Source organism: Gopherus flavomarginatus, chromosome 5, assembly GCF_025201925.1.
Source record: "Gopherus flavomarginatus isolate rGopFla2 chromosome 5, rGopFla2.mat.asm, whole genome shotgun sequence".
NCBI lineage: Eukaryota > Metazoa > Chordata > Testudines > Testudinidae > Gopherus > Gopherus flavomarginatus.
This window is the reverse complement of record NC_066621.1, coordinates 116,289,802-116,303,359: the sequence shown is the minus strand read 5'-3', so window position 1 is coordinate 116,303,359 and position 13,558 is coordinate 116,289,802. Positions and strand designations below refer to the sequence as shown.

At 43.5% G+C, this 13,558-nt stretch overlaps 1 protein-coding gene across 1 annotated transcript; it reads right to left on the bottom strand.

The window, feature by feature from the left end:
* Nucleotides 1-400: 400 nt before the first annotated feature.
* Nucleotides 401-12,482, bottom strand: BBOF1 (basal body orientation factor 1). The gene is made up of 11 exons (XM_050955730.1): nucleotides 12,370-12,482; nucleotides 11,902-12,151; nucleotides 10,695-10,760; nucleotides 9,912-10,055; nucleotides 8,618-8,698; nucleotides 8,207-8,277; nucleotides 7,628-7,772; nucleotides 6,687-7,180; nucleotides 5,439-5,543; nucleotides 3,729-3,803; nucleotides 401-767 (listed from the first exon to the last, which is right to left on the bottom strand). Exons 1-11 carry the CDS (start codon nucleotides 12,399-12,401, stop codon nucleotides 647-649), a joined length of 1,584 nt encoding a protein of 527 aa, XP_050811687.1. The 5' UTR covers nucleotides 12,402-12,482; the 3' UTR covers nucleotides 401-646.
* Between the last annotated feature and the right edge of the window lie 1,076 nt (nucleotides 12,483-13,558).

The window sequence follows — 13,558 nt, the reverse complement described above, 5'->3', positions numbered from 1 at the left end:
TCATATTTCTGCAATCTGATTATGGATAAAAATTGCTAATGCATTTCTTCAATTTATGACCTTTTGGGGGTTTTTTTTGTTTTGTTTTTTAATAAGACCTTGTCTGGATATAGTGTTAATTTGCCTCTTGGGGTCAGCTGCACCATTGATCCTATTACTAAAGATGCTTGGATCCAAGTTGCCACCTCCTTTTACACAGAGCTCACTTCTGCCAGGAAGACTTTTGCTGGTTCCACGTACATATCACTTCATTCCAAATGCTCTTTATCCTTATAAAAAACACTTTTACTCTAGAGCAGAAAGAGAGTGTCATCAGAATGCAGTGCCATCCCAGCCTCCAGCCCAGATTCCATTGGGCAGCTGGGGAAACCTCACCCACCTACAGAACTTGAGCCAGGGGAAGAAAAAATATTTTTTTAATTTTTGAGGAAAAAATCTTAAACACATGTTTATAAAATTAATTTACAGTCCCCTTTCAGGCTGGTTTCAAATGAAAGCCAAACCAACACCATGATAAAATGGGGACATTAATGATTTCACAGCTGTGGCATCATTCCACTTACACAAGCGTCCCAGAAGAAAAGGTGCAGATGACGTAAGGTAATGATGATTATTGCCTCTTGTTCAGTCAGAGTCTACAGCCACCTTACTCTGCTGTTTGTGACGTTACTATCTCAATATCTGGAAGGATTGATCCATGAGAAGAGGGCTCTGATACTAGGACTTGCTGCGTGATGAAGGTCAGGCTGGGAGCAATGTTTTCAGTGCTGCAAAGGTAGCATTGCAGATGGATCAATAATAACATGCTGCTGTTCACCCAGACATGGTGAAGAGGGAAGTGGCTAAACAGTAACCTCTAATAAGATATAAGCTTATGCTTTCAAATCTCCATTTTCTTCCCTTATCAATCAGGCTCCTCTCTTCTCCCACCTTCTTCAGGCTCTTACCAAATCCTGTCAGCTCCTTCCTTTACAAACTCTAAAAATCCATCCTTTCCCATGCCAAGAACATCCTTGTTAACATCAAGGTTACCTCTTGCCTTGAATACAGTAGAAACTCAAGATATGAACACCAGAGTTTCAAACTGACTAGACACCATGTGGAACTAGAAGTAAGCAAAAAGGCACCAGCAGAAACAACCCCCTTATTTTCCCTTACCTCCCAGCAAACCCCCCCTAAACCCAGCAAATACTGTATTCTGGCTGTATCGCATCTTAAAGGTAAGCACATCTGGCTGCCTGTCCCCACCACTACCTCTTACTTGCCACAAGGGAGGCAGCCACTTACAGGCAGGAGGTGAAGATGCTGAGGTTCACAGGCAGAATAGGAGCAGCTCCCCACTTTCCTGTAAGCCAGGGGTGCTGTCCTTCCCCTGCAATCTTGAAAGCTCAGTCCAACCCAGGAAAGAAGTTAACTGAGCTGTTTCTGGAATGTGAGCTACTTGAGATAGTGCCCGAGCTCCTGCCTGTGTGCTGCGCTCTAGAGAAGCAGCTCAGTTTTAAAGGGCCACAGCCGGCACTGTGCGCCCACTGATGCAGAAGTGCCCCAGGGTGCCTCACTCATCACCTTTGCAGCCAAGGGGCTAGAACCAGCTGCCTGTCCCAACTCCCTAGGCAGCCACTTACAGGTAGGTGAAGACTGAGATTCGCAGGCACAGCTGTGAGCCCCTACTCCAAGCAGTCCACCCTGAAGAGGAACCCATACCATCTTGTTCAGAGTTATGAACAACCTCCATTCTTGAGGTGTCTGCAACTCTTGAGACTCTACTACAACTGCCCATCTCACTTTTTCCACTGTGCTGCTCTACACCAAATGCCATCTCTAAAATCCTCACTTGCATTCAAGGGAATGGGTTTAAATATTTTTAAAAGTAGACAATTTTTAAATTAAAAAGGAAATAGGTGAAGGTTTTAAACAAAATCACAGAGGAAAAATAGAAGTTTAAAAAAAAATTAATTTTGTCAGATCAAGTTGAGCCTAGCATTGGATCATGTATTTGCCTTCTCTGATCGCTGTTGCCCTGACTTTGAGTCTTTTCTTAACCTCCATTTTAAACTCAAGCTACTCATTGTTTTTTCTATCTGTTTGTACAGTGCCCAGCCCAACAGGCCTCATTTCTGAATGAAGCATCTAGGTGCTATTGCAATATAAACAGTAAATGCACTGAGCTCTTTTCACTATTTTTTTTAACATTCCAGATCCTGTGTAAGATTCTCCTCCAATCCTCCACCTGTACTCCTGCTTTCATCCCTATTCTTTTTATTATTTGAATTATAGTTGTGCTTAAAGGCTCCCCTGCTTGGGGCCCCAATGTGCTGGGGGTTTCACAAACCTAGTAAAGAGAGAGCCATGACTGTCCACTCCTGGGGCATAGACTAAATGACAACATTCAGCAGGCTGATGAAACAACTGGCTGGGAAAGGAGAAGTGTTGCTGCCTATACTCCTGCCAAGTCACCTGCTTAACTGGCTCATTTGCTGACTCCTACTCTTTTTTGTGCCCTCTCCCATGCCAGTCCTCACACTTGGAACTCACGCCCCTCTTTATGCCAAAGAACCACTCAGTCTCCTTCAAAGTCCTAGGGGTCTTGCCCTACAGGAAATAAGTCAGTGCTCCTATTTGTGAATTTTATCTGGTCATTGTGTGTATGCCAATATTAGATTGTAAGCACATACAGTTCCCTGGAACTATCTCCACAACATCTGGCACACTTGCAGCATTTAGTGACAATGCACCATATACCCACGCTTATGCCATATGATAATGTAATATACCCCATGCCTTGGAGAATAACAATTCAACTAGGTGTGTGGTTGTATCAGAGCCTGCACCTACAAAAACCAGGCTCCGGACATAAATAGGACTGATTCCTATTTCTGCTATCCAGGCAGTGATAGCTGAACTGAGGAAGAGAGAGGAAGAATGGCCTTTGTGTGCCTAGAACATTAGAGAGATAGGGTGTCTATATTTAAATAAAACACCTGCCATGAGGTGCTTTCACCAATATAGCAGGAAGAATGGACTAAAGTGTCGTTCAAGCCAGGCAGAAGATTAAATCCCATCCCATCACACACAGACTAGGCATCTGTAACCTCCAGCCTTGCTAGCTGCTATTCATTATATGTAGGAACAAGTTCACACACTCTGAAAAAGCATTAACTGGTACAGATCACAGAAATCCATCTGTTTAGCAGCACAGGTCAATGAACACTTAATCTTGGGATTCCACTCTTCAATAACTCTCTCCTGAATGGAGAATCTAACTCAAGGCCTTTCTACTGATACTCAAAGCTCTCTGTGCTATCTGAGTAATTGCCTCTCCCTGTGCAAACATGACCTCTCACAATAACTATGTGTTGTCCAAGAATAATGAAGCTGTTGACTAGTAAAGGGGAAGCTTCTGAGTGCAGAAGACAGAATGGAGCTGCTGGACCAAGAGTCTGGAACTCACAAACAGAAGAGATAGGAATGACTAGAGACTACACATTCAGAACTCAAAAGCAAAATTAATCATTTCAACTTAAATTTTCCCTCAAACGTGTTCACATGCAGTCACACCAGCACAAACAAGCAAACAAAAACCTTCAGACTAAGCAAAGTATTTCTCTTTCATGCTGGGAAAGATGATAATATTTCTGTTTTTAAATATGTTGGAGGTGCTTGGGTGTTGTGTTAATAGAAGCTGCAGAGTACCTAGACAGAGTGCTATAAAAAATATAATATCTTACCTAGTTTTGTTTCTTTCTTCAGAACTAGGAGTAACAGCAGCTGGAGCTGAAGGGACCAAAACATGTTTGCCTTTCCTGTGAGGAGGAAACAAAGGCAGGAGAAATATGGATTAAGTGTAACGTGTACTAAGAGGCTTCTCTCTATGCCATACCTATCTCTCTTCCTCACTATATAAGGGAAAATGAATAGCAGCCAGAAGTGCTAGTCTAGTGCTAGGTGTACTTTAATCTAGACAATGGAACTTGTGTTTTGCTGCTAAAGTTTTCCTGCCACAGTAAGGCGTGACTGAGAGAGAGACAGAAATGCAGAGTTCAGGGATAAAGTACAGCAAGTTTCTGCTCTGCCACTCAGTTCTAACAGGGGATGGCTGTTCCAACTCTTTATTTATAGAGCCTAGATTATCCCCCCTATTTAGCCACTCTGGACATTAATTCAATTTCTAACTTCATTGACCATGACTCAGTGATTAGCTCATCAAATCCATTCCCCTTCTGATTCACAGAGAACAGACAGACTCCCCTAGCAGATGATATATCTACTATTAAGCTGATCTTAGTTGAAAACAGAAAATGAAGTTTAAATGACAGATTGGTCTTCCAATTCCAGTTTGTGAGCAAAGCATGAAAAGTGAGTAGAACATAGTGTTTTCCCTAAATGAAATACATTAATTTGGACATGACCCTACAAAACTGCTATATGTATGATTATTAAAAGTGAACACATTTCTAATATAGCATCCAACTGTATTCCCACTAATGCTGTTTGTTGGAGCATTTTTTTGTCATGAGTTTCCCTCTCAGCTTGGACAATGATCAGTGTCACTTTTTAGTTACCATGCACACACAGGAATGTTTTTATATATTGTATATAGTTAGATATATGTTTTTAATCTCTATTGTAAAAATGAAACAAAATGGTAAAAACTTCCATTAATGTAATACTAAGGCTCAGAATTTCAAACAAACACACAAAGTGTAAGAGTTACTATTCCCACCTCAACCTTTACACTCCCACATTGCACATATAGCATTTTAGATTAGTATTTGAGATCTCCTATGTATTCTTTAATACATGCAAGCATGATTTATGTTGCTTAATCTTTCAGTTTCCAGTTTGTAAATCAAGTTTTCAAAGAGACTTCCAAAGCTACTTTCACAAATTCTGCATGCAAGTAGCAACATGAGCTATATTGTGAGTACAATTTTAATGGCCAGTTTGTGAAAATTTCAACACATTTTTAACTTTTTTTATGATTGGACAAATTCTTTACCTTTGCCACAGACAAAGCACAGATTTCATTCTGTTTATGGGACTCTTCTGTCATTAACTGGATAAATTATCTCTTTATGTTCACTTGCTAAAGATAAGCAGGAATCAGTTAAGCACTGTGAGTAAAATTAATCCCATTTCATTGGTCTAGACTCTAGGACGCCTCTCTGTCCTCTTCACTACTACAGCTACTTTTCTTCCTCTTCAGAGGTATCCTAAACTACACATGAAGACCTAGTAGCTCAACCTAGAGTCAGACTAAAATTAGCTAAAATTCCCTTCTCCAAATTGAGCTGGAATATCTTTCCCTCAGCCTGCACAATTAGTGCTCAGGACAGGTTCAGCATTAGCTCCAGAATGGGGGAATCCAAGCAATCACCCTGGATTCCACAACAGGAAGAGCCCTGTGTCCATCTACTACCATAGAAACAGAGCATTACCGTCGCTCCCGGCCATTCATTCTTGCAAAGAGTAACCTCAGAACACATTCCTTCTGCTCCCATGTCAACTGGCCAATATCCACCTTCCCTTGCTGGATATTTGTCCTGAAAAACATCAGTGAGCAGGTCAATATAGTAGGAGAATAAGACCAAACAAAACTCTTACCATCCAGCATAAAATCTCCCTCTTTCTGAACAGTAGGCACGGAAAGGATTTTCAATCATAGCTCTGAATTTCCTAAGTTTCATTCAGCTGGTCAATGATTTGTAAGCAGAAAATAATCCTGCATTGGCAGGAGATGGACTATACACCTTGATGAATCTTCCCCACCTTTTTAAATTCCACGTTTTAATCAAGAATAAAATATAGAGCTTTTACCTCTAAGAAAGGCCCCATGTAGTCTGCACAAAATTGGACCTAAATTCTGTGGCAAAGTACTTAAGATTCTGCTGCAGTCTGATGGACATTCTGGAAATTTTGTGGCATCTTCAGATAAATTTTAAAACCAGAGGCTTTTATTGATTTTAAAAGGTATAAAACAATCAGTACAGTAGCCCCTGTGTTATTGATTTTGATATTATATTACATTTATTTTATACAGTTGCCCCTTTTTCAGTTTTCATTGTGCCACAGATTTTTGTATTGACAATGAAGAACTGCTTAGAGAAGATGTCAAGGGAGGTGTGCAACTGAGGCTTTTGGCCCAAAGGGAGGCAAGGGAGACAGAGGTTGCAAGAAAAATACATTAAAATAATCAGCAATGAAATAAATGTTGGCATTTAATTGTCATTTTTAGGTTTCAGTGTTAATCTTGTCTCTTCTATTGTGTTCTGCTAGGTCTGAAGCAGCAGTCAGTCCTGAAGCTCCCTACCAGGGCCGCCCGCGGGGCAGGGCGGGGGGGTGGAAATGGGGCAATTTGCCCCAGGCCCTGCTGGGGCCCTCCTTGAGTATATAATATTCTATAGTTTTGCAACTTTTTTTTATGGAAGGGGCCCCTCAAATTGCTTTGTCCCAAGCACCCTGAATTCTCTGGGCGGCTCTGCTCCCTACCCTGAACAGTTGGGTCTGCAGTCTCCCCTCCAGTGCTGAACTTCTTTCCTCCCCTCTCCTCCCCTCCCATCACAGCAGCCTCCACAGAGATTACTAATTTGGGTATTGTTACTGCACAGGGACTTTTAAGACTGAGGTTTCATTCCTATGAGCCAGGGAGATGGACACTAAAACATCTCCTGTTTAATTACACGTACCATTTCTCTGCCTCCTGCAGGTCCTTGTACACACTATTTGTGCTGTGAGCATTGCTGTTAAATGTTCTGATTTTGGGGTACTCTTCCTTCCCTGCAAATGCCTCCATCATTTTCTTCTGAAAGGCAGCTTGGGCCACCTGCTTGTAGCACTTCCTGCTGGACACGATCTCACGCTTCACCTGGTCCAAAGCTTCTAAGAAGAAACTCTCTACCTCACTCCTCTCATCCAGGATGTTCCTGGCCAATTTCTTCACTCGATTCATCTCCCGATCCTTCATCTCCAGCAGCTGCTGCAGCTTGTTGATCTCTACCATGCCTGCCTGGTTTTGAACTAAAGCATGATGCCGTGTCTTCTGAATTTCTGTTTCAAATTCTTGGGTCATATGACCTAGTGCCATCTCCAGTCTCTCCACCTTGTGCTGCAGTGCTTGGATCTGTGCTTTTTGCAGAGTGATTTGCCGGACCTTTTCCTGAACCAAACTCTCATTGGTTTCCTAAAAGACAAGAGAAAATGATTTGGACTCTTATCTTGGTCACCCTGAACCTCAGAACTGTTTCAACAATAATAGCACATAGGTTACATCAGACTGATAGATACTCCAGCACTTCCATGCTGGAGTGCGAGTAGTAATCTGGGTCAGGGCTCTGCCTGCAAGAGAAGCAAGCTGAAGAGTGTCTGATCTGCGCACTCTCCATTGTACACACTGAACTCCTCTTAGAGGGGCACTATAGAAAATATTTTCTATTTTCTCCTCTACAATTAAAAGAACAGAATAAGAGCCTCATGTTTCTTAAGATAGCTCCAAAATCCTGTAAATTGTGGATGGGTCAGACTTGGAAAGGCACTACTCCCAATGAACTTGCATCTGTATCCAGAATTTGGATTTCAAGGGCCCCTTCCTAGGGAAGAATGAAATAGAATTAGAAATCAGAGCAGGAACCTTCTCCTGCAAAAGAAAAGCTTTGTCCTCTTCTAGCTGTTGCTTGATTTTTTTTAGCTCCTCTGTCTCCTTCAGGTGATAAGCAAGAGCCTCCTGAAGACGAACGTTCTCCTTAAACACTGCTCTCCCAGTGCTGTCTAACTGCCTGGAGAAGGCGAAACAAAAACACAAGAGGTGACATCTCAGCCTTTTGGGTCTTCCTATATTAAAATCAATACCCTAATTTCAGAGTGAGAGTATTCGTTTATAGGACTGTCACTGAGACTGCTTTGCTTCCAGCACCAGGGCTGGACCAGAAGATGGGGGATCATAGAAGTGTCACTGAGACAGCATTGCCTCAGTATCTGGACTGGAGCCGAAATTAGTCTGATGGTAGAGATGTCCGGATGGTGATGGTGCCTGCATTTGAAGTGTGAAAGTAATATAGATGCAGCCAAAGGCCCTTACCCATTTTACCACAAAGGGTCCCTGTTGTGTATAGTAGTGTTGGCTGCCTGGCAGTTATTTGTAAGACCAAGAGTTACAGTGGCTTCCTGACTCCTCATTGTAACTGGGGAACAGATAACGCAAATGGCTTACACAATGGCCTCATGGTGGGCTCTCTCTGCCAGCATTACTATCTTCTTCTCAGCCTCTCTTTCTAGTAGTTGCTGAAGGGGAGAAAAGGCTGTTTAAATACAGACTGAGACTATGTGATACTAAAGATAAAATTAGACTCAAAGCGTTTTTCTAAAATCACATACATGGGATTGAACTGGCCACTGATACAACCCTGTATCCTAGAGGAACAGAGGGAGTGAGCAGTGATATGCCCCCCTTGGGGGCACTGAAACAACTTCCCTTTGGGAGTGGGGATGGAGCAATTATATGGCCCATCAGGGATCTTGATGCTCCTGTGACTTTCCCTGGAAAGCTGCACCCAATTGCCACATTAGAGAAAGTCGCATTGTTCTAATATGAGATTCCTAAATCCTTCGTAAGACACTGTACCTTTTCTTCAATGAACCTATTCTCCAGCCTTCCAAGAGTCTCCTGATGTTCCCTGTTTGAGATTCTCATATTCTCTTTTATCTATGATTTAAAAAAAAATCACTTTAACAATGGTGATGTATTTCAGCCTTTTAGATAAAAGTGTAGATGAAACTGTCTGGAGAAACTGTCTGCCCTTGTAAAACTCTCCCCAGTCTCACACAGCTAGTTACATTCTTTCTACTCATTTAGTCATCTGTGCTATCCAAAACCTGGTACTCGAATTTCTTTGAGAAAATTCTGTAGAAAGGTGTATTTCATACCTTACGCCTAAAAAATTATTTATTACTGTGGCACCAAATCATGGATCAGGGTTCCATTGTGCGAGGCACTATACAGACACATAGCAAATGATAGTCTCTGCCCTAAATAGTTTACAATCTAAGTGACTTACTTGTGTCAAGAGATAAGGCAGTCACTGCATTCCATTTGCCTATTGAACTGGGTATTGAGAAATCATGTTATCATTTATAAACCCTATGGTACTTATAGCCCAAGTACTAGGTCTTCTGTACATATTCTTAAAGGAGCCATAAGCCCCTTCTGGTATATAAACTGACTAGATCCCAGGCCCTGCAATCCTGGCCTAGTGCAGAAGGGTATAAGTCAAATGTTAGCAATCCAAACTCACCTCTGTAAACAGCTTTGAGATCTATGGATAACAATCACTACAAATACTAGATACTTTATTATAGGGCTTGGATTTGGCCCTATACTTTTCTCAAGACATTTGTAGATGGAACATTTGTTGTATTTGTCCTCAGTAATGAGGCTAGAATAGACCTTTTAGTAGCAATCTGTCCGTTTTTTGTGCTGGAGGCAGAAGCAATTGAAGAAGCCACCACCTGCTGAAGTTGGAAATTATTCCTGTACTAACCAGCCAAGTTCAAAAAACATACTGATTCTTTTTAGGTCAAATAATGCTGACTTTAAATGGTCTCCCCCAAACTATATGCTAGTTCAGGAACATATAAGTCTGACCAATATAGTGCTTTCTACACTCACAGCCCTGGTTTTAGTAAACAGTCTAATAAATCAGCCAGGTGCATCTAATATTCTTTCCATATCAGTCACTCACCATGCCATAAAGGTGGCGGTATGACTTCTCATATAAATCATTGCAGACAAAGTCCTGTAGAGCATGTAGTTAGTACCAGTACAGTTTACCACATTCAATTAACAGTTTTAAATTAGATTGTGTTAGTATTGCTTTCAGGCCATTAAAACATCCAAAATTAACACATCACAAACTTACATCTTCCAGTTCCTTCTCCATATGTGCTTTCTTCTTGCGAAATTCTTTTATTGTTTTCAGTTCCAACTGAATTAAGCCAATTTCTCTGGCTTTTTTGCTGAATTTCTCCTCCAGATCCTTCAACTGCGCAGAATAATGTTCTGCCTGGAAATCAGAAATTATAATCAAGAAGGGAACAAGTCACAACCATTCAACAATATCACTGCAGGAAATGGACAGCCAATGCAAATTAATAACTTTGATGTGCAGAATTTTAAAAAATCACTCAATTAATTAGACTTATCACTAGAAGGAAAGGCAACAAGTTGGATAGAATCAAACTACCAGCAAAAGAGGAAGCCTAGAAAGAAATATTATGTTTAGAGCTATCTTTTAATAATATGTCAATTCTCAGTCTGTTCTGTTCCTTGTTAATTTTTAGGGATGGATGGGCAAGAGGTCCTTGAAGAGCCTACTTAATACAATTTATTGCTTAAGGGTGGGGAATAGCAGACTTCTGTAGTCTGAAAATTAGACATGTTTCTGTTGTATCTCTGCCCACACCTTATCTATAGGTATTATTACTGGTATCTGAGATAGCAAACCACACGCACAGCTAAAAAGGCCTTGTATAGTCCCCACCCCACTTCTCTTTTGCAGGTTTTTTCCTCATGCCAGCGGTTTACCTCAAAACCTTTACTGCATCTCAACTCTTTCTAACATGCTCATCTTACTATAACCAAAACCACTGCTCAGCCTGCTGTGAAGGCCTCGTTCTGAGGGAAAAGAGAAAAGTTCACTCACCACTTTCTCATTCTCTTCTTGGGCCTGCTGCTTCAAATCTGCCAGCTGTTGCTTCAGTTTTGCAATCTGCACAAGATGAAAATAGAGAAGCCATCATCATGGGGAAAACTCTGCCCCATTTGTTTAACCCTCCTCAAGCCTCTTTATGGGATCACATCAAGAAAGCTACAGCAACACAGAAAAGGGCTCTCATTTATAGGATTTAAGTGGGGCCTGGGGCGGGGAGGCTGTGTACGCTGACCCTACACTGATTGTGTTGGCAGAATTCCTCATAGGCCACTGCAGCCCTCATTATGCCACTAGAGCAGCATATGGGGCCACAATAGGACCCCAGAATCGGTCCCCCACTTCTTGTACTGTATGTTTGGAGTTGAACTCTTAGATCTGCCCACTCTCTCTTATTGAAGAAACCCTTATAAGTGTCAACAGGGGAGCATAAAACACCCAATCACTGTGACTGATGTTGGAGAAACTCAGAACAAAGTTACACAAATGTTGTAAAAACACTCCTGGTCTCAGGAGCAAATGAGCATCTAGCTTTGACTTCACATATTTAAAATACGGCCTGCAGGTGTCAGAAGAGGCAGACTATTGCTGGTCCTGCCAAAGGTGGTCTAATGCAAGAAAGATAACTCATTAACACTGTACAACTGCTTTAATATTTGGGCAATTCTGGATCCAGTTACACTTTCACTAGGAAACTTGTCCATATTTCCAAACTAGAAAACTGCAGCTTCCTCCAGTGAAAATGTTCCAGTGAAAACAGCAAAGATGCACATCATCCATGCCAAGCATCCTGTTTTGGATGTGCTCAGCTCACCCTGTCTGCCTACAGCATCTGCCGAAAGCACAGTGCAACTGGCAGATTGTTGCACCTTTCCCACAATGCTCATCAGAGCTGCCTGGAGCATGTGCAGAATATCTGTGGTATACAGAAGATGATACTACCTGTGAGCTACTTTGGATTTGTTCTATCAGCTACTTCAAAAGGCTCCTATGCTGCATTAGGAGCTGCATGTGCACCATGAGCAGCAGGTCCTGTGGTCACCTCACATTTGCTGGTGACATTGTGGACAGTCTGCATCTCCCTCTAAACCTGCTATTAAGACATCCGTGGGCCTGCAGGCTGCTACACTGCCACCTTTGGTGTGGATGCTCGGAGGGGTGCAGGGAGTGGTGGACAGATTCCTTGGTTCTCTGCACACACCTGCTCTTCTTTCTCCACATCCTGCTTCTTGAGAAAGCTGATCACCTCGACTGTGTCCTTCTCCAGACAGTGCTGCTGCCATGTCAGCTCCTCGTTGTTCCTGGCCAGCACACGGGCAGCCTCGCGATACTCGGACCGGGAGATCTCGGTCACCTCTAACCGGGCTTCCCATAGCGCTGCACTGGCCTTGGCCCGCTCAGCCTCAGACTCCTTATCCACCTTCGATTCAGCCTTGGCCCCCTTCCTCGCCCTGTGAGGAAAAGCTGAGGCACGTGGGTACGAGGCCCCTGGAATTCCCACCCCGCTGGGACCCCACGGCTAAGGACTCCCTCTGCCCTCCCCTCCCCCATTGCCTGGTTACCTGCCCCATTATCTCCCTATTCCCTCACCCCACCCCTCCCCCTCCATTCCCCCGTTACCCTGGTTTCCTGCCCCCTCATCTCTCCACTTCCCTCGCTTGCCAGTTACCTCCGCCGCTTCGCGCCTTTCCCCTTCCGCATCTTGGCCCCGGCGGGAAGTTACGGGCGTCGATTCCCAGCACGGATCCGTCTCTACGGAATCTTTGTGACAGGAGCTCGCGGCGACCTGTTGCTATGGAGACTAGAAGGCGGGGACTAGTGACGAGATAAGTATGCGACCGTGATGTCAAGTGCGCTGATGTGACACGCGGCACCGGCGAGATGTGGGGTTCCGAGCGCACCGGCGAGGCGGTGAGTGCAGACCCCGGGAGCGGGCGGGGAGAGTGAGACCCCGCGCGGACCCCGAGCCAGCCTGGCTCCTGCACAGAGACCCCGGCTCCCTTCGCCCCCCGCAGAGATCCAGCCCGGCTCTCCCCCCTTCCCGAGACCCTCGCTCCCCATAGACCCCGCCAGTTCTCGCTTCCCTCACCCTTCCACTGCACACACACCCTGCGCCATCCAGAGACCTTCTACTCGCCCTGTACCCATTGCCTCCTTCTGTCAGATCTTCTCCTGCTCCCCCTACCCGCTCCATCCTTGACCTCCACAGCTCGCTTTGTTTTTCCCATACCCACTGTCTACCCGATGGAGACGCATCTGCTTCCTTCATTTAAAACTTCTGCTCCTCATACTCGTCCTCTTACTTATTCTTGCTCCCAACTCATTTGCCCAGTTCTTGCCCTGCCCACAAAGATCTGCTGCCCCCCCATCACCATAAATTCCTTGTTGCCTACACAGATCACTGTTATCTCCTCGCCCCCAAAAAACCCATCTTCATATCTTCATCCACCTCAGCCCTCCACACAACTACCTATCCTCCTCCTTCTCCTTGCTCTTCCCCACCAATCCCCTTACTCTCTATGCCCATATTTGCCTCTGGTATCATCCAAGGTTGTGGAAAAAAATAGTTTTTCCCCCCAATTTCTTCATTGTTTTGAAATATTTACAGGAACATAATGCATGTTTGAAAGCTTTTTGACACTGGAAATGTTTTGCTCTAACGTCAATCTGTGAATGAAAGCTAACTATTTGAAAAAGTTAAAAGAGAAATTATGAGAATGTCAGTGTTCTTCTTAGGTCTATTAGGAAACGGTGAGTTATAGAATGGCCTAGGGCAGGGATCGGCAACTTTTCAGAAGTGGTGTGCCGAGTCTTCATTTATTCACTCTAGTTTAAGGTTTCGTGTGCCGGTAATACAT

What these genes read in the sequence shown, in the direction of transcription:
- BBOF1 (XM_050955730.1), bottom strand. Translation starts at nt 12,401, where the DNA reads ATGCGGAAGGGGAAAGGCGCGAAGCGGCGGAG. An exon ending in ATGTGGAGAAAGAAGAGCAG is followed by an intron (nt 10,761 to 11,901) that starts GTGTGTGCAGAG and finishes CATCTTGTGCAG; the next exon opens with ATTGCAAAACTGAAGCAACA. An exon ending in CTTTTCTTTTGCAGGAGAAG is followed by an intron (nt 7,181 to 7,627) that starts GTTCCTGCTCTG and finishes CTTGTCTTTTAG; the next exon opens with GAAACCAATGAGAGTTTGGT.